Source organism: Alligator sinensis, unplaced genomic scaffold (genome assembly GCF_000455745.1).
Source record: "Alligator sinensis unplaced genomic scaffold, ASM45574v1 scaffold521_1, whole genome shotgun sequence".
NCBI lineage: Eukaryota > Metazoa > Chordata > Crocodylia > Alligatoridae > Alligator > Alligator sinensis.
Genome location: NW_005842374.1, coordinates 1,024,133 through 1,045,272, shown reverse-complemented (window position 1 = coordinate 1,045,272; position 21,140 = coordinate 1,024,133). Strand labels below are relative to the sequence as shown.

The following is a 21,140-nucleotide window of genomic DNA, read 5'->3' as shown; positions in this document are numbered from 1 at the left end:
ATTCCTGCTCATTAAAGCTGTAGAGCTAGAGGGTCCTCCATTAGCCTCTTTGCTCTTCTTATCACCAGCATGGCTCTCAGGTTTGCTACCTGATATTTAAGCCATTAAGAAAAAACAAAACCAAACCCACAATAAAGCAAATTTAAACATCACCTTTCTGTTTGAATTTCCCCCGCAGAAGCTCTGGGATATTTTGTGAACAAAAGAATGTTTTGGCTCATTTGTGAATTGGAACAAAAGCCTCTTAAATATTAAAGGCTGCTCATTTAAGCAGCACAGTGGTGGATATAGCGCATTTATCATAGCTGTGAGGGAAAATGCTAGCGAGTCAGTTTTACACACCATGCTAAATCAATATGTATAGTCCCCAAGTAATAATGTTTGGAGGCATTCATATTTTATTTGATTCAATGGGCAGAACTATAACGCCAGGGGAAAATGGGAAGCATTACAAGTGCTTAATTTTATTTTTATTCCAACCACCTAACCCTTTGCCTTTTCCCCTCAAGCTATTTCTATTAAGAAATAAAACCTCCCTCAATATTTGGGAGAGATAATTTCAATCATCGCCCCCCCTGAAACCCCCATCCTGTGTGATCATGCTGCTAAGTGTGCCAGCACAGGACTTCGAGGAGGGTTAGTGACAGGGCTTGTCAGATCATGGTGTGTATTATGTATAAATAGATACATTTGTGGACAATTTTGAGTCATAAATGTCAATCTCAAACCAAAATTAGTGGGTTCTAAGAAGCTGCTGGGATGTTTGTTGCAAATTGTAGCTTGAGTGCCTCAGTGGTCCTATTCTTGTGCATACATGGTTCCCCTGGTTGGACAACATCTCCCATGATGCACCATGCTTGCCCCCCTTGTAGCAGAAGCAGGCAGTGTCTCCTGGAGTGGCACGGCCACTATGCATGATTCTTTGGGGGACATCTCCAAACACAGCTGATTTGCTTTCTAGTCAGAGAACAAGGGGTACCTTTAGGTTACTACTGGCTTTCTGCTGCAGAAATAGGGCCAAGCTGATTGTTGCAGGGTCCAGACACAATTGCCAATGCATTTAGACCAGTGATTCTCAACTGGGGTCCCAGGGCAGATCTTTTGAAGGGTGCCATGAGGTGTCAGGAGATAAGTGAGGAGATAGGAAGCTAAACTAAATGCAGACAGATGTAGGCTCAGGCTTGTCGCTGCCTGGATGATCCTCCCTTATATTGCAAACTGAAAGTACTGACCAGTTAATCATCATCGCACTATCTCAGTGAAGGTGGAAAGTAGCTCAGTCTCCATTTTACAGAAAGGGGAATTAAAGCAGAGATAGCCCACAGGGGCCAGCCTTCACACTTACGGATTTCCAAAATTGGAAGGAGACGGCAAGGCAGTCAGGAGTTGTGTCGAACCTTAGTGCCACTCATTTGACTCTTACAAAACTACCTCTCTCCAGCCAGCATCCTCAGCCCCTACAACACCACTCCATAAATAACTAACCAGCACAAATTCACAGGAAATATTAACCCGCGTGGTGGCTGACTTGCTTTCCTTTCACTTGTGATTCAACCCTCATGCTAGGTGGGATTTTTCAATAGAGCTCAGCACTTTCTTAAGTGTAATCTGAGGGCACTTGTACACATGACAGGAGTTTAGTTCCCCTAAACTGAAAATGGTAGGTCTTTAATTGGTGGGTTTTAATTGTGATGATTAAAAACCCACCATTTCAATTTAGGGGCTTCTGTCACTGTTATGGAATAGTGCCGGTCCATCAGCCGCTCACTCCCCCAGGCGGTGCCCTCCTGCTAGTGGCCCCAGGGAGTGCTGCACAGGGAAGGACCAGGGCCCCCACAGCTCAAAGGCCATTGGCAGCTTGCCTCCTTGCTGTGGGAGAGACAGGCAGGCTCTGTGACAAAAAAAATGGATCAGGTCCCCGGCCACTTTTTTTTGCCCCTCGGTGAAGCCTGCCTGCATGAGCTGCTGCCAGTTTGCAAAGCTCCTGAGCTGCGGAGGGCCCAGGCCTTCCCTCCACAGCAGCAGTGACCCCAGGGCCACCTGGGCAGGATGCTAGCTGCATGGGTGCTGCCCCAGCTCACAGGTAGCACCCGGCCTGATCCAACAATGCACGGGGCACTAGAAGTTCGGGTGTGCTTAGGGAAGCTTGGGCTTGGTGGGCTTCCAGCACCCTGTCCCTGCCACTTTCCTGCTGCCTGGGACTGCCCGGGAATGGGCTGGCTTGCCCCTGGGGTGGTGTGGAAAGGCAGCAGGAGAGCAGCTGGGTATGCTGGAGGCCAGAGAAGGCAGTGAGGATGGTGTATGGGACACTGGAAGCCTGCCAAGCCCGAGCTTCCCTGAGCATGCCTGGGCTTCCATTGCTCCTTGGACCATCCCCGCCATCCTCTCCGGCCACCAGCACACCCAGCCACCCTCCTGCTGCCCTCCTACAGTGCCCCATGGGGAGGCGGAAAGAGGTGTCCTGTGTGACATGTACACGTGACAGATTTTTTGTCCACAAAGGGGCAATTTGCCATGATTTGCCACAATCAAACTAAAATACATCAGAGATGGTCTAAGTTGCCACCAGCGTTCCCTCTAAGCTGCATGCAATGTGCAGCCGCGCTCATGCCACGCTGCCAGGGGTGTGCTTGTGTGGCCGTGCATGCCACCCAGCTTAGAGGGAACGCTGGCTGCCACACTCAAGACATTTTGACATGAAAAAACAACGCGCGTGTGAACATGGTGATGCCATTATGCTAGGCAAATGGTGATTTCTTGTCACTTTTCATCATGTGTACATGGCCACATCATCACGTGTACAAGCACCCTAAGGGGATTTTACCCTGGATTTTGACAGGAGCAGATTTAGATGAATGACTGGCCTCACTGACAATCCTGCCTATTGACTAGAAGTGCCTGGGGTCAGGGAACATTTGTTTTCCCTATCTATAAAGCACTCTAAAGCATTGGCAACTTGATGTTTGGAAAACCAAGTTTTTAAACAGACTTAGCAAGGAATTAAACGGTTTATGGAAAAATGGCACCAGCTTCTCCAACTGGGAGGATATGCTATGTTTGCTTGTTCAAGACACCAATTGGGCACTTCCCTCCATTCAGAAAGAGCAGAATTTCAGATCAACATTCAGGTCAGTGGCTGGGCAAATGACTTTGTGGTTTCCCAATTATGTTTGGTGACTCTGGGAATTGTTCTTGGCTGGCAGTGTTGCCAAGTCATTAACTTTCTATGTAGAAAGGCTTCCCAAAAATACAAATTAAGAATACACTGATTATGTTTATGCTAATATTGCTTTTTACCAGGCAAGGCAACTCATCAGAATAAAATGTTAAAACACGTCTGTGCACATACCGAGATATAACAGCTGATTAACCCGCCTCTTTCATGTACTTTCATTAAGTCATTAAGCAGCTTCATTTGCTCAGAAATATTCATGCCGTATTTTCCTTGTACCATGTCAATGGATTCTGCCATGGCCCCGGTGAAATCGACAAGGGCATCTGCAGCGCTGCCCCCATCCAGGGCTTCGTAAGACCCAGCCAGCCTGGAGGAGAGACAGAGCAGACCGACTCATTGTCCGACTCTTAGAGCGCGTTTCATTCTGCTTGGTTCTGTGTAATGTACTGGTGACAGACCAGAAGAAAAAGAGCCTATATGTATCCTAAGATTTCTGCTCACTGGGTTGCTAGAGAAGAGTTGCAATGTAGAGGCAACATGCGGTGCCTGAAGGAATACCTTAGTGGAGATTTTTGGTGGCAGCAAAGCTATATGTTTTCCAGTAACAGTATCAGTGGTAGGCCTGTGCGAAGCAGCTACCATTCGCTTCAGATTTGGATTCGGCTGATTCAGGGGACAGTGATTCGATCCAGTGATTCGATCCCCGCTGCCCCCTCACTGCACCACGATGCATGGGGTGCGCTGTATGAAATCCCTGACCTCACCCCGTGCTCTCCATGGCTGCCCTGCCCACCTCAGGTCTGGCCCTTTAAGAAAAAATGAACCTGAGAAACCCGCCCACCACTCACCTTTCCTGCCCAGCGGGCCCCTCAAAGCCCCAAGGCCGCTGCAGGAGTGGTGAGTCCAGGGGTTTTTTTCTTTTTTTTTCTTAAAGGGCCAGAGCTGGACTGGGTGGGACAGCTGTGGAGGAGGGCTCGTGCAGAGCCCCTCCTGCAACATGGGGCAGTGGGGGCCAGCGGCAGCACCTGGTGAGTGGAGTTATTTTGTAAAGTACTGGGAGCTAGGGCAGGTGAGGCAGTCATGGCGGGGGCTGGGGGAGCCGGCAGGGGGTGGGGCCTGGCAGGGGTCTCCCCATGGCCCTCCCCCCTGCTCCTCCCCCCCTACTTACCAGCTCTGAGTCCAGCTGCAGCTCCCTGCTATAGCCACCGGGGACTGTCCAAACCGTTGAAGCTCTCCGAATCTTTTCTGAAGATTCGGAGAGCTTTGAATCGATTCAGAATTTTTAATTGATCCCCCAATTTGATTTGGATTTGGAGATTTGGCCACTGAATCAGGCCGAAACTCCTCCTAATTGAATCACCACCTGAAGCTTTGCACAGCCCTATCAGTGGGGAAAACACAAAGAAATATGGGAGGGAAGAGAGAAGCAAGGAGCAGGTGGAGAGAGTGGATTTTATTTGTGGCTCAAAGGACTCTGAGCAAATTCATACTTTGCATAAGCTTTCTCCAGCAAGGCGCTCCAGAATTCATTCTCCACATTGGAATGGCAGTAGATCAGCTCTCCATTCACTGTTGGCAACTGGTCATCTATGACCACATCGGTCCACTCTCCAAAACACCAAAACCGGAAGTGGAATATCCCTGCATATTTCTCTGGCCTCTTTGGATCCCATTCTTGTTCCTTAAAGCTTGGAATCACCTGAGAAATCAAGTGAAGCAGAGTTTACCAAACACAAACCAATGAGATCAATTCAAGGGACAGCTTGCTTGGAAAGCAGCTAGCTACCACAGACAGAACTACTCTGGTAGCCTTGCTAGCCTTTGGAGAGCTAAAGCTGGAATCCGAGTGTAAGGGCACTCAATTCCAGCAGTGGTGAATTTGACTCCAAGTCCCTAGACTTTGTACAAGAGAATGAAGCTTAAAACGGTCTTTACAGAGGCTAAATGCCATTTGGGTGATTGCAGGTGCTCCTTGTTTCTGCTATAGCCTTTGCCAGAAGCACAGTGGGCACATCTACACATGCAATTACAGCACATAAATAAACTGTGGAGCTTATTGTTTTGGAATTAATTGCTCCTACGCGCACCATTTGAACATGCGCCTGGGAGCAATTAACTCCGGAGCAATAATCTCCACAATTTATTCATGGTTAGCATGTGGAGCCGGGTAAGAGAAGCCCTGGCTGGCTGGGGGCCCCAGGGGTTAGCCTGCCAGCCCAGGGCTGCTCCCCCTGGCTTAATGTGCTGTGGAGGGGCTGGCTGGGGCATGAGGGAGCTTCAGTGCACGGCTAGGTGGCAGGCAACCCCTGCACTAAAGCACCCTCGTGCCCCAGCCAGCCTCTCCAACATCTATGTGTGCAGCTGCAGAGTTTTTTTACTCCGCAGCAGGACAATACTGTCCTGTCCTTTAATTCAGTGTTTCCTAACCAGTGTGCCGTGGCACCAAAGTGTGCTGTCAGAAATGAACAGGTGTGCCGCGGAGTTTTGCCATGGCAATGAGCTACAATAGGTATGAGGATGGGAAATGCCTTAACAGGTGTGCCGCAGAAAAATTTTATTAATGTAAGTGTGCCTTGGGCTGGAAACAGTTGGGAAACACTGCTTTAATTTACAAGTACTATCCTGCTGCAGAGTATATTAGTTTACTCCAGCCTCATAGGGGTGCACGTGTAGATGCCGAGACGTTTACTGCACGGTTAGTTAGCCAACTGCACAGTAAACGTCTCATGTCGATGTGCTCAGAAGGGACAGGGAGTCTCAGCCTGGTGGAGAGTAGCTCTCTTGGTCTTTGGAAGACATGCAACAACAAGCCGTGGAAGTATCTAACAGGTGAAATGGGCAGCATATGAAAATGATCAATGAAGACAGGGACACCCCACCTCAAGAAAGAGTGCTTACCAGCTGTAAGTGTTTCCCAAAGGTAAGGGAGAGGTGATAGTGGGGTACTGGTTATGCGATGGTGCCACTGACAGGAAGAAACACGAGCAGAATTTTTACTGAGAACTACCATTCGGCAGCTGGCCCACCCCGCCAAAGGAAACATTGTCAGATTTCCTTAAGGAACAGATATTATCCCAAGGACTGAGCAGAATAGTCACCTACCTTTTGCCACAGATTCTCCCAAAGAGCCAAACAGGAGCAAGCTGCCACAAACCAGCAGTTTCCCAGTGTCCCTTGGAGTAAGTCATGGGAGCTGATGCCGTTCACAAACAGATGGGGATCTTCGCAGAGTTCCTTACAGAACAAACCAGGAGTTACTGGTGCGCCCAGGAGAGAAAATATTTAAACAGCGGTGAGAAATGGAAATGCCTTGAAGAGGGGACTCGCTCCCCCGAGCCTCGCCAAATGGTACAAGCAGGAGGGGGCAGAGGGGCTCCAGCCCCGGTCCTGCAGAACCCCAGCCCCGACACAGCTCCCTCCTTAGCAGAAGAGTTGTTGCAGGCACTAGTAACACAATCATAGTTGTCCCCTTACACAAGCAAACCCTTTTGCTGGTGACACGTCATAAATCCAGTGAAGAGATGGATAAGAAAGTATTCATGGGCATGCCACAGCAGTACTTCCCTGACAGTTTGGGTAGAGATCCCCTGCGTCCAGGAATTTTCTACAGCCATATGGGGCAAGATGGAAGGACATACCAAGATGAAGGTAGTGGAAGGAAAAGAAGGGAGTTCTTCAGGTAAGAGCATAGGCAGAACAACATGTTCAAGGGAGGAGAAGCAGAAAGCTATTTCCACTGACAAAAGGCTATTAAGATCCACTTGCTTCTGTCTTGGTCACCATCATGGCTGTTCCTTAATGTGTGAACAGGGCTCCACCACCACCAAGGGCATGAGCTGCTATAGCTTTTACTCAAGAGCTAAGGCTCATGAGCTGAGGCTGTGACAGATCCTTAACCTCTGCAGAGCAAGTGCTAAAGGAGACACAGAGCACATGCTGATCCAGGGATTACACCCTTCTCACTTATCATGAAACCTCCATTGCTTCCCACCAACACTCCTCTATCCCCACCTCTATCCGGTCATTTCTTCTGGACCCCAATTCATTTCTAGCAATAAGGAGCCAGCACACCCTTCGTCCTGCCACCACCTTCATTTCTCTCCGATTCCTAAATGGCATGACGGCAGCCCTGGCTTTGAGGTACTAAGATAAATACTGGGAGGCTTAGGAACATACACTTTTTGGTAGTTTCTGGTTTTGTTATCGCTATGCTATGTTCATCTTGTCTTTCACAGAAAAACTCTCCCTGCAGTCCCTGCTCGTCATCATGCTGTGATCAATAATTGCTGTCTGTGAACCTGTAGCCATGGACTTCACCAAGCAGCACCTTAGAAGTCAGGCGCTTAGTGACCTGAACTTCACACATGAGTAATTGGTGCCGGCTGCAATGATGCATGCTGATTTCAATCTGAGTGCCACTAAGAATGCTTCAAAGTCTCTCTCTCAGGCAAGGGTTAGTGGCAAATAATTACTGTTACCTAGAGGTCAGGAAGATGTAAGAAGAGAATACAATGAGCAGTTCTGCTGCTGCGTGGTGTTAGAGTAACGACAGACCACAAGGCCGCTGAAGGGAAACTTGGAAGTTTCAGATATCAATGGCTAAAAGGAAATAAAAAACCCTGAAGCTCTAGGAGATTCCAGTTTTATTGCAGCCTTTCCCATCCTATGCCAGCAGGACAATAAGGGGGCTGTATGTCTGATGCTGTAGGTTTTCATGGTCCTTTTTATGCAGGTAAAAGGTGATATCAGTTTACAAAGTTGTCAGGGCTACTTTTCAACTCTCTTGCCATTGGGCTGTGGTAAACACCAATTTAGCAGAACCTATTTTCATAACTTAAATATATGATCTAACAGCCTGTTTTCCTAACTTGGTGGAGCACACTTTAATGTGGCCCATACTACCTTTAACTCACAGAGAAGAAAAAGCTATTGGGTTTTCAAAATAATTTAAAAGCTATTTCTCCAGACCATTTCCTCATTTATTTACATGTCTTCAGAGAGTTGAAAATTCAGTGGAGGTTTGGGGTGCAGGGCACTCACTAGCCATTATAAAGCATTTTATTCTTCTGTCAGTTACTTTTATGAGTGTACTAGAAAAGCTTTCTAGAAACATTGAACAATGTATGTTGTAAGCGTAAGTACATGAAAAATCAGGTATTGCTGCTTTCAAGTATGCCCACAGTTACCTGCCTGACCTACAGATGCATGAACTCACCTGGAACATGCAATAGCTTTAGCTCAGGATGGCAACTTACAGGATGAACCTTCAGTCAATGTAAAGAAGATAGCTTCATATAAAGCAATTATCACTAGCTGACAACGTAGCCTTCGCTTTGCTGTGGTACTAACTATTGCAAAAACAACTTGCATAGGCTTTGCAGTTATGCTTTCCAGTTTGCCTTTCTGTCTGAAATGATGTTTTATTGGTTTAATTAGCATGGGGTAATTTACCCTCTGGAATAAAACTGTCCATGCTTCTTCCTTGCCTCGAGAAGCAAAAACAATATTATTTTTGAACGAATTAAAGCACACCCAGAGTTGACAAGTCCAAAAAATATCTTATCTTCTTTGCGTCTCCTTGCCAAAAACAACCATACAAAGCTATCCTTTTTTTTTTTTTTTAGAGCGAAGTGTGTCTAGTATCTCAGATATGCCTGCATAAACTGTCCCAGAGCAGTATGCGTCAAAATGCTAAACATGTGGCTATGATTAGCGGTCACTGCCCATTATGGCCCAAAGTAAACACTGAACAGAATTTTTTTTTATAAACAATGCCTCCTTTCCACTATAGCTGTATCATTTTGTAAAAGATCCTGCTTAATGCATTCTTCCTTACTAAAATATCTGGCAGACTTGAACTTCCTGAGACCAAGCAATCACAGTGGTAAATGACTTACTTGACCTGTAATTTTATAAATCACAAGCACTTGAATGGCACCTGCTCCCACCATACTTTGGAGTAATATAACTGGTTTATGTAAGACAGCCAAATAATTTCTAAAGTTATATAATATTTAATTCCAAACTTTTACTCAGTTTTGTTATTAATTCAGAATATTACTTTCTAAAGAGGCTTTGGTAATCTGGACTAGATACCTCTAGAAGAGTCAGAAATGATGGTCAGCTCCCATCCTGGGGGCACACTATGCTACACCTGTCTCACCACCAACAGCCAATGATGTTATGTCATGGGCGTTTGATAATGCTGTTACTTGGAGCTGTTAGAAGGCTGGTCCTAATCCCACATGGGTTATTTAGATGTAAAGTTAATGAATTTAGTGGAATTGCATGGTGTAGGACAGATGCAAACGAGATCAGAATGAGGTCCAAATTTTACCAGGACTCCCTCTTATACATAACCTGTCCTTTGAGTTAGACCCAGTATTGCAATTAAGATGTCTTAAAGGGCTATTAGGATCCAACATCCAAACCTCCTACTAACTTTAAGATGCCTAAAAATCCCTCGGCACCTCAGTACCCAGCAGTTAGGTTTCTTAAGTCATTTGGAAGAGAAGGGGGTGTTGACTCTATGGCATACAGGGGTGGGCAATTATTTTGGGTGGAGGGCCACTTACCAAGTTTGTGCCCTAAGTCATTTAAGGCACATTACACTGCCAAATTTCCTACAGCAGCTGGAATTAATGTGCAATACGGCACCAAGGCATGGAAACACTGACACCATTGAAGTGGTGCAAAAACATTTAGCCCGCTTTAAAGTGTCATGTGCACACAGCCCTCATTTTGTCTACACACGGCCCTAGAACCTAAGCATTCAGTTGAGGCGTGAATTCCTCTAGGCAGCATAGCACCGAGGAAACAGGCATGATAGTGCTGAAGCCATCTTTTGGGAATGTAGCTTTTTGATCTATGCTCTCAATGTTAATATTCCACCTTCCCAACGCAAACAGCAAAATAAATCTTTTCACCATGTAAGGACATGCTGTGTTTTACTATGAAATATTAAGAAATGTTAAACTCTATTTTGGACACAGTGCTAATAAAAGCAAATTGTTGTATCATTTGTATATGCAGAAAATATTCCATCTTTGAAAATCCAGCTTCCCCCATAGTTCGTCACTTGTGAATACACATGCAAAAATAAAAACCATTTGCAGATCTATAAGTGTCAACTGTACAGAGGCTGCATGGTGTCCGAAAGGGAGGCAAGAGGTTCCCTGTGCTTCGGATTCCACTGAGAATGGTAAGTTCCCCAGCCTCGCAACAGATACTTATGTGTGCACTGTGGTGTTTCTCATTTTACTATTCTGAATGAAAATACCTGAGATTCAATACCACTCACATAGTGAAGCTGAGAGAAATGCAGTGGCTGGTTAACCTCTTTTGTTCTATTTTAATTGGTTTGTCTCTTTCCCCTGAGGTCAATAAATGAACTGATTAACCAGCAAGTTCACAAAATGCAGAGCAGATCAAAGTGGTACAACACATCAGTGCACTTGGCACAACACATCTGCGTAGTGTAGGATACAACTTTAGCCTGCATATATTGGTTTTTATTCTGTTTGGGATTGACAAATTACAGGGTGGGATTTCACTGGCTAATGGAAGTGGATTGGGGCAGTTATGTCGCTTGGAAAAACATTTTTTTTTCTTTGCTGCAGCAAAACTTTCTTGGGTATTTTCAAAACCTGATGTGGAACTGCTGAGGTCAGAGACTTACCAGTTTCATTTGAATCACCAAGGATTTTTTTTCTCTCTCTAATAGGTTCTTTGTAAGCAACCCAGGGCCAAAATCATGAGACTCCACTGTGACTCTAACTCCAGTCTGAAACGCGTCACACAGAAGTGACTGGAGGGCAGAGGAGATAAGTATTTACCCACCTGCACTCACTTTTGGAACAAAAGACTTTCCAGGAGCAGAGTGTAAATATAAGGATCCCCTTATTTCTGAATATATATATTTCTTCTTAAATATTACCAGAGTCCATAAAGTAATTTTGACCCCTTGCTGTTTAGATGGGGAGCAAAACATACAAAAAACTAAATTCACTCACTCCACCAGCTTACAGAAGCTTCTTTGAACTTGCTTGGTAAAGCATCCCGAGAGGCTAATGCAGTGGTTCTCAACCTACTTAGACTCAAGGCATGCCTTGGAAATTTCCAGCACTTAATTGGCACTTTTATTTCTCTTTTGTCAAAAAACTAGAGCAGTTTTTCTGTTGCAAAGAACTCAGAGACACCCCAACAGGTCAGACTGTTTTGGACGCTACAAATTCCTACTTGAAATCTCTGGGTTTATCCTGTGAAACATGTTCTGTACACTTAACGGTGCTAACTAGACCTGTGCGAAGCTGCTAGTATTCACTTCGGATTCAGCTGATTCGGGCGACAGTTTGATTCAGTGATTCGAATCACTGTCCAGAATCGATTCGGCTGAATCTGATTCAGAGATTTGGCTGCTGCCAAATCAGCTGAATCTCCAAATCCTCCAGGCCCCATCCCCTGCCCAATCTCAATGGCTGCCCCGCCTGCCCCAGCTCCTGGTTCTTTCAAGAAAAAAAGCCCCCACTCACCGCGTACTACCAGGGGCAGCCTCGCTGTGCCTCACTGCCCCACGCCACATGGGGGACTCTGTCACGAGCCCCCCAACCCCAGCCCCCTCCATGGCTGCTCCACCCAGCCCAGCTCCGGCCCTTTAAAAAAACCAAAACCAAAAAACACCCAAACTCACTGGCTCCTGCCCAGCAGGGGGTGATCCCTACTGCCCCCCACTGCCCCATGCCACGTGGGGGGCTCTGTCACGAGCCCCCTGAAACCCCAAGGCTGCTGCAGGCAGGGGATGGGACCTGGCAGGGTCCCCCCCTTGGTCCCCTCCCCTCTTCTCCAGCCCCAACTCCTTCGCCCCCTACTTACCAGCACGGAGTCAGGGTCCAGCTCCCTGCTGCAGCGGACGGGGACTGCCCGAATCACCGAAGATCTCCAAATCTTTTCCGAATCGATTCTCAGAGCTTTGATTCAATTTGGACCTTTTAATTGGTCTCCTGATTCGATTCAGATTCAGGGATTTGGCTACCGAATCAGGCCAAATCTCCTCCAAATCGAGTCAGCACCCGAACCTTCGCACAGCCCTAGTGCCGACATTGCATGGCACTCCGCAGCCCCTTTGAAAGGATCTTAGGCTACCCCAGGATGCCACAGCACCCCGGTTGAGACCACGGGGCTAATGGGATTTGGGGGAAGACTCAAGAACTCTTTAGCCTTGGGGCTAAAGAGAGGGTGCAGAGAGATGTGAGAGATAAACAGAGAGTAACTGAGAGAGGAGAACAGGACAAAACGAGGATGGTGTTTGAAGCTGGGATTTTCAAGGCCCACCAAACTGAACTCAACTCCCACTGACTTAGATTTGAAATCTAATCTATTACTAAATATCTTTTCATTCTGTTAAATACTAGTCATGATGTTCTAAACATAAGACCTCTTTGCTCGCCCATCGGACATACAGGATCAACAGTCTTCTACACATGTTATATGTAGTATATCTCCCACGCCATCCATTTTATCTGAGATAATGGGAACACAGCTGAGAAGCCTTTCTGTTTTTTTCTTTTCTACTTTTTCCTCCTGTCCTCTCCTTACTTTAGGCCCAGAGGGCATCAGAGATGCTGTTGACTACAATTTCTTCTTTCTGCTGTGTCAACTGTACTGAGTGTAGATGGAAAAACTCACTCTCAGGTCTGGCTGCCCCATGGAATAAGAAACAATATCAGAACATCAGGGAAGTGGGGAGAGAAGCACTTGCTGTGATATTTGAACGGCTTTTGAGGTAGGAGAGACAGCCTGTCTCATAATAGCTCCCAGCTGTGCTGGCACATTCACAAGTCCAGCCCAATTTGGGTTGTTTGTCAAGGCAACAACATTTAATAACAAAAAATTATATCAGTTTGACTATGCCAGATGCTTCCATGTGCACAAAAAGCCTTTTACAACCTTGTTTTGTCTGAGGCCGCTCTGCATCCAGTCTGGAACCGGGCTGCTCTGCCTATGGAATTATGGGGGGAAAGTCTTCAGTAATAATACCAGACCCTGGGTATTTACATGCGCCTGGAAGTGCCTCTGAAGGACATGTAGGTGCAGTGTGCCCAAAGGCCTTGCATCATAAGGCATTTAAGACCTCTGTTTATGTACGCTGGGTCAAATTTCTGCCCTTGACTTTGCGTCTATCCCTCCACTGAGCCCACCGGTGAAACAGGGGCAATGCATAGGGGGTGCATAGGAGTGCATGTGCATCCCGTGAGAGCACCGGTGCACCCCCTGTCAGGCTGCTCTCCCTGTTTAGCCGGCGGGCAGGGGGGGAGCACCAGTGCCTCCCTGGCAAATGGCTGCGGGACTTCTGATAGCGGCGTGGCCACTTTTACGGTGAGTGAGATCAGCTGCTGGAGGCCCCCTCCCACCCCCCCTCAGTCAGCAGATCTGGGGGACACCCCCGGTCAGTGGGATTGGCCACCGGGGATCCCCCCCAGTTGCTGACTGGTGTCAGGGGGGGGCATGTGCCCTCCCTGACCCAAGAGGCACCAGACACCCATGCAGTGAAAGGAGGGTGTGACTTTTATAAATTGAAATCCAGCTATAAGTAGACAAGCTAATCCAAAGGGAAGAGCCTATCAGTTCTGTGCATGGCTGGGCAATTGCAGGTGGGATATTTAACTGGTACAAATAAGCATAGCTTCACTCAAGTAAATGGAAATACGAGATTGATAGCACCTGGGGATCTGCTCCTACATAAAAGGACAGAAAAATCACATACAGAGCACCGGGTTCTGATTTCAGTAAACCCAGAGTAACTTCTCTAACATGACCTCCAGATTTGTACTTGTATAGCAGAGATCAGACACTGGGTTTCAGTCCAGTCTCGATTCATCAAATTCAAACGCCACCCGCCCAGTAATTCTGGGTTATGCTGGTTTCTGAAAACATGCTTTTCAACCAAATTCTTGGACTGGTGTCATAAGACAGGAGACAAACAAAATAAAACAAAAGGTTGGAAGTCATCATGCACAAGTCTTCATGACAGTGAAGTATTAAGCAACGTCCCAGTACAGAATAACTTAATTCCCAGGTCTAGACATCTGAACTTTTGTCCTGCTGGCTGAAGAACTAGCTGTTTTGCCGGGCTGTCAAAAAGCACCATATCGGTTCCAGGGTCTTGGCTTCTCCAGGTTGATCCAGTCTCAGAAGAATGACATCCGGGACATAGACTGTGTTCATGGCCAGGGTGCTATGTAGGAATGGGAATTAGATGTTTCAAAAAGGAAAGTTAGGTAAGCTTTAATGAAAGTGCAGATGTGCCCTGGATGGAGAAAGAATAGCACTGAGTCATGCCAGAGACAATGTCAAGAGTGGAAATTGGAGAAAAGATTGGTTTGTGCTACTGACAGTCTGGACAGAAAGCCTGTGTTACCTGAAAGCCTCCCTGAGTCTGAGAGAGTTATGTTATGGGAACTAGAAAGGGCAATTTGATAGCATTACTATATGCGTGTTGCTCTTTCTTTCTCCCTTTTTTTGTTCTTATGATTCAAACTCATGAAAATATACTGCATAGATGTAGTGCAACAAAAAACCCAGAGAGCTAAAGTTGCTTATGCTCTTCTCTAAAACAGAGTCCTTCCTCTGAAGCTCTATTTTCCCAATCCTCCTAAATATGATTTTATGTGGCTGTAGATGTTAATCTCTTAACTGCAGCCTTTATCCTACACTATCCTTGAGGAGATAAATTCATAATTCTCTCTTCCAGATACTTGTGTCCCTTAGCTACCTGAAATCCCCACCAAGAAATCCTAGCACACAAAACCTGAAGGTAATTAAATACTTTAGACCAGTGGTTCTCAACTTTTTTTGTATCAGGACCCATTTGTCAACATGGATGGCCAGTCCCGACTCAGTAAATAGTTTAAGTAGAAAACAGCCCCTTACTCTACTGGTGCCCTTAATGCCCAACCCATTGCCCCACCTTCCCCTGCCTTCCCAGTGTGCGGGGCAAGGGGGGACCCCAAGTAGTTGCAACCAGCCCCTTGCAGGCTGGAGCTCTGCCAGCCAGCAAGGGACAACCCAGTTCCCCATGTTTTTCTCCTTTAAAGGAGAATCCATTCTTAAAGTTTGTTCATGATGCTTTCACTTTTGGGTCGCAACTCACAGGTTGAGAAATGCTGCTTTAGACTATATTTAATATTACTATTTGAAAAGGCAAAGTCAGGCAAACAGTTTGATGCATGGAAAAGTCTGAGGCTGATGGCCTTGTTATATTTAGAACAATTATTTTATCTGCCCTCTCAATCCCACTAAGACATCCATGGTACCAGTCTGGTAATGGATAAAACAGCCCAACTCTTTCAGGGTTTTATCCAAGATCAGTTTAAATCAGTGGAGAATTTCCTTTAAGATTGCCATTGAATTTACTGGGTTGTGAATCAGATATTTAAATGTTGGTCTGCATCCCCATCCTAGCAATAGGTGGTCAAGGATCATGTACATTAGAAATCTGCAGAGGCTCCACCTATTAATTTAATGCTATGCCATAAATACTGCAGAGAACTGAAGCCAGTGCTGCTGGACCATCAGAAACGTCTTCTACTACACAGCTGTAACCTCGAGCCATCCTAGTAATCTACCGCCTAGTCCTTATTTATGTATGGTAGGTCTTTGGGTTATGGTTGACTCATCTGACTCATTGCCCCAGACTGGATCTGAGCTGCTATCACAACTGAGAAAACGACAGTGTTCAATCTCTTCTGACTGCAAAACAAGATAAAAAAATTACGTGTGATGATAAACACTATGAACCGTCTAAGTGGTCAGAAAGGTTGCTAACATAGCCGATTTACAACAAAGAACAGTAACACAGAAAAAATATTGCTAAGGAACAATAACAATTTGTTCAAGGATCTGTCTCTAGGTACCTGACTTCATTCAAGGAAAGCTGTAAACTGAATATGCCATTTAGGAAGGCCAGAAGGCATTGGTCTGCCATCACTTCCCTAGTTTTGTGCTGCCAGTGGACATGCATTTGAAAGAATGCATTGCACAGCAGGTTTTATGCCATTCTGCATTTATCTCCATATTTAGAGTATAAAGTTTTGAAGTTTGAGGTTTCATAAGCAACTGTTTTTTAGATTTGCAAAACTAGTTCAAGATTTTTATTGTTTTCCTTTGACTAATTCATTAACAGGAATTAGGCACCTAAATGCCTTTAAAATATTGCTCTTAGTGAATAGATATACAAAATGCAAGACTGATCATCAGCCCATTAACCTGCCTGATCATGGTCAGACTTGCCATTTATATTCCTGATTTTTTTTCACATGTGCTTTCTCCATTTATCTTTCTTTTTTCAAAACTCATCTTCTGTCTCCATCTCCCATTTCCTTTTTTACTGCTGTCTAATCTATCCTTCCAATCTGTATCATCATGTATGCAGATTTCTGAAGAAGTGAAAAAACAAAACAAAACAAGAGGGGACAAAAGAGGGTCAGATCCTGAGAGGAGCTTGGTATTCAGTATCCCATTGTCATCTATATGGGTTGTGGATGATCAACCATGTTCAGAATCAATCAGGACCAAACTGGACAGTGGCCTTTACATACCACCTAGATGCCAATATCCAGAGAAACTCAATTTGAAGCTTTGAGATGCTCATTCATCCTATTTATTAACTCAGTCATGGAGGTTTTTCCTTTTTTGGATACCAACTGTACGTGACTGAAACCCCATAACTACTTTCAAGATAATCACTATCAAGGCCTAGCAAATTTTCTGTTTAAATCCAAAGGCAGACAGTAAAGTAGACTCAATCAGGCATAGCTACAGACTTAAGACTTGTGCTTTATTGGAACTAACAAGGCAATGAATAGCTTTGTGAGAATGTTTACTTGGTTGTGATTTTATTATGGTCAAAGTTTAATCAGCTTCATCTGTATGGTTGAATTGCTAGATGCCTAGAAGATATCACATTGTAAAGAGATGCCATGAAATATGTTTTATTTATTATTTATATGAGGCTGTATGATCCCCCGTTCAGTTATTGGGTCGATTAGATGGATATTTTGGTTTTCCCAACATAGAAGCTCTCTGAGTTTAGTTCTTAAATGTAAACTAATTAATGTCCGAAACACTCTTACAGCGTATCTATTCTACATTACCCATACATTAAGGAGGAAAAGCATCATTTACTTGTCAGAAAATTGAGACAATATAATAAATGAGAAGTAAAAAAGCACTTCATCAATAAACTGCAATTTTAAAAAAAACCTTGTGTTTTCAGCAGTTTAAATCAACTCAATAAAATAGTCAGGATGCATAGTAGACACACTACTGTGAAAAACAGTTCATCAGGGATAACTTGAACTCTTATCACCCAGGTATTTTCAACCTCTGTTCAAAAAAAGGTCCATCTCAACCAGGGGTTATAGAGAATGCATGTGAATGAATGTGGAGTTGTCCACCTGGAGAATAAGTAATGATTCAGTGAACAGCATATAAACTGGCAAGAACAGCAAGCTGAAACTAGTTTTTTAGCTGCTGGTTGAGGCAGCAATATCAGGCTTTATCAGCTACAATATTAGTTCATGTGCAGTTAGAGAAGTTCTGAGGACCATCCACATATGGCCAGCCCTTGCTTACTTATGCTTATCAGTGGATTTGGCACATAAATAATCCTTCAATTTCCTACAAAAGAACCATCTTCCTTGGATATACAGTTTTAGATTAGAACTTCCCCTACTCTTCTTGTTCTAGATAAACCTTCCAAAACCAGACGTGGACTGATTTTTTGTTTCCGGCTCTCACGAGGCCAAGATATGACAAAATTTCTTCCTAAAATGTTAGGAATTTACAATCATAGAAAATTAGGGGTGGAAGGGACCTCAGGAGGTCACATCTAGTCCAACTCCCTGCTTAAAGCAGGACCAGTCCCAATTAGATCGTTCCAGCCAAAGCTTTGTCTAGCTGGGGCTTAAAAACCTCCAAGGATGGAGACTCCACAGTCTCTCTGGGTAATCTGTTCCAGTGGTTTACTACCCTCCTAGTGAGAAAGTTTTTGCTAATATCTAACCTAAACCTCCCTTGCTGCAACTTGAAACCACTGCTTCTTGTTCCATCATCTACCACCACTGAGAACATGGAGTGAGTAAGAACATGGAGTGAGTAAGAACACGTAGCCTCTTGACATTTCCATCTTTTATGATGAAAGACCTCTCCAAAGCTGCAGATATCTTTATAGATCTACCATTAAGAGCTAAAAACTTACACAAGAAGTTTGGGAAAGTTTTACTTTACAAACACTGGCTAGTTTAAAAACCAACCAGCCAACCAACCAAAACCTGGATTTCAACACTACCTCCTAATTCTTACAGAATCAGACCAGTCTCATATTCTCATTTTGTCACATTCAATTTCTTTACTACTTGATATGAAACTTATTTTGGCCAACTGAGGCCTTAAAAACATAAAAAACCCAGGGAGCACTACAGCAATTACTCAGGATGCTTGTATCCAATAATCGCATCACTCTGGTTCATCACACAGGCCACTTCCTCAGATAATTAGTCATTTTTAGCCCCACCCTAGCACAGTAACACTTGAGCATACTGAAGCATACTTTACCTGTCTTATTCAATCACATTCCAATTGCCTAAGGAATGTCAAAGGAAAACCTGGTGAAACAGCAGTAGAAATATTTCCTTATTCTCCTAAGACACAAAACCAGCCTGTTTGTCCTAAGGTTGTCATTTGCTAAACTTTCTTGTCATACAACGTAAGTATTTATGGGACCCCCCCACTCCCCCATCCCCTTGGGCAGGGGGCTGGACCTGATGATCTTGCAAGGTCTCTTCCAGCCCTAATGTCTATGAAATCTATTAAATTCACTATATTCACATGGGCCAGCTCTAGCCCTTTAAGAAAAAAAACAAACATCTCTGGACTCACCAGTCCAGCTGGTGGGGCGGGGGGAGTGATCCCCACTGCCCCCTGCTGCCCTGCGCCACATGGGGGGGGCTCTACACTAGCTCCCAAAGCCCCGAGGCTGCTGCAGGAGCAGTGAGTCCCAGGGTTTGCTTTGGCTTTTTTTTTTCTTAAAGGGCCATAGCTGGCTCGGGCAGGGCAGCTGTGGGGGGGCCGGAGGAGCAGGGGGGTGGGGGGCTTGTGTAGAGCCTCCCATGCAGCGTGGAGCAATGGAGGGTAGCAGGGATTGCCCCCCCCCCGGCAGCACCCAATGAGCACTGGGGCTTTTCTTTGAAGTACTGAGCTGGGGCGGGGGGAAGGGTGTAGCCATGGGAGACTGGGGGAGCGGTCGGGGAGGGCTGGGGGAGCGGGGGGTTGAGAGGGCTGGCAGGGGTCCCCCCATGGTCCTCTCCCCCACCCCCTCCCCTGCCCCTAGTACTTGCCAGCTCAGAGTCAGCTGCAGCTCCCTGCTGCAGCCACCGGGGACTGCCCGAATCATCAAAGTTTTCCGAATCTTTGCTGAAGATTCAGAGAGCTTTGAATCAATTTGGACCTTTAAATTGGTCCCCTGATTCGATTTGGATTCAGAGATTCAGCCACCGAATTGGGCCGAATCTCCTCCGAATTGCATCACCACCCAAAGCTTTGCACAGCCCTAATGTTTTTACCTTTGGTACATTTGCCATGTAAATTGCAATGTTAAGCTAAATGCACAGATGGAGGGAAAAAGGTGTGTCATGCACAAGGACTGCAACAAGGTGGACACACCGAAGCACTCACTGAGAACTGTGTTTATCCCAAAGTGCTTTGGTTTATACCTTGTTGAGAGAGAAGTCAGATGCCACTATTTTCATTTCCCTGTGATAAAATGCAGCAGCAACAATCAAAAGGGATCACAGTCCCCAGATCATTATCCTGGTGTTTAATATGTTGTCAGCTTTGACATTATGTCTTCTGGATGGCCACAGGATGAAAGTCAACATGACAGTTGTCTAAATTTTGTTTCTCTGGCTTATGCTGAATAGTCATATAATCCAAAACTCAGCCATTTGAGAGGGGAAACCATAGCTCAAATCCATGCTGGAATGCATCAACACGGCCAAAGGAAACCCTCCACCCTATTCAGGCTTCAGACAAATTATTGTGTCCAGGTTTGGACATCATCCTGCAAAAGAGAGATGGTACCATTTGGAAACTGTCCAGAGGAAAGCAACCAAAATGATCAGAGGTCTACTCTAGAAAACGACCTATGAGGAAAAGAAGGGAAGAACTGGGTTTATTTAATCTAGAGAAAAGAAGCCTGACGGGAAATATGATAAATGTCTTCAAATAAAACAAAAGGTTGCTATTCAAAGGAAAACTAGAAACTGTTTCCATGTTCACTGGAGATCAGACATTTTGTTGTATACCAAGAACAACTTTCCAACTAAAAGGATAGTTAAACACTGAAACAGATGACCTAGGGAGATTACAGGATCTGTCACTGGAGCTTTTCAATAGCAGTTTAGATCACTCTCTCTCAGGAATGGATGAACTGTAGCTGATCCTTCTTTAGGACAGGGGAATAAACTGGATGACCTCTTGAAGACCCTCCAATTCCTTATTTTCTATAATCAGTGAGAGGCCCTATATTTAAAAATCTAAATAAACATATAACAATATAACCATATATAATAAAACTGACAAACTAGTCTACAAAAATTGCGTGGTAAATCTTTAAATAATTTGCAAGACTTTCAATGATGCTTGTGTTCAGAGCAGATTGGAGTCTACTTTGGATACATTTTGAGCAGGTTATGCACCTAAGTTATTATGCAGCCCACTGACAGATCTAGACTGGAAGAACAAAACACTAACCCCTCTCTCAGAAAAGGCTCAGCACCAGTCGCCTGTGATAATTCATCCCATCATGCAGATAGATGTGATTGAGCCAAAATGGATCCTGATGACCTACCAGACCATATGGAGTTGGTTTGGCTTACTTAACTCAACCAACTGCCAATTCACAACTCAA

At 45.0% G+C, this 21,140-nt stretch overlaps 1 protein-coding gene across 2 annotated transcripts in view; it reads right to left on the bottom strand.

Moving 5' to 3' along the window:
- The window catches only part of LOC102382824 (calpain-5-like), an 82,420-nt gene that overhangs the window by 29,751 nt on the left and 31,529 nt on the right, over positions 1 to 21,140 (bottom strand). For both annotated transcript variants that reach the window (XM_006029374.2, XM_006029373.2), the window contains exons 4-6: positions 6,278 to 6,409; positions 4,666 to 4,874; positions 3,350 to 3,542 (exon numbers count right to left, since the gene is read on the bottom strand). In XM_006029374.2, coding sequence (XP_006029436.1) covers positions 3,350 to 3,542; positions 4,666 to 4,874; positions 6,278 to 6,409 — 534 coding nt within the window. The remainder of the gene's footprint in view (positions 1 to 3,349; positions 3,543 to 4,665; positions 4,875 to 6,277; positions 6,410 to 21,140) is intronic.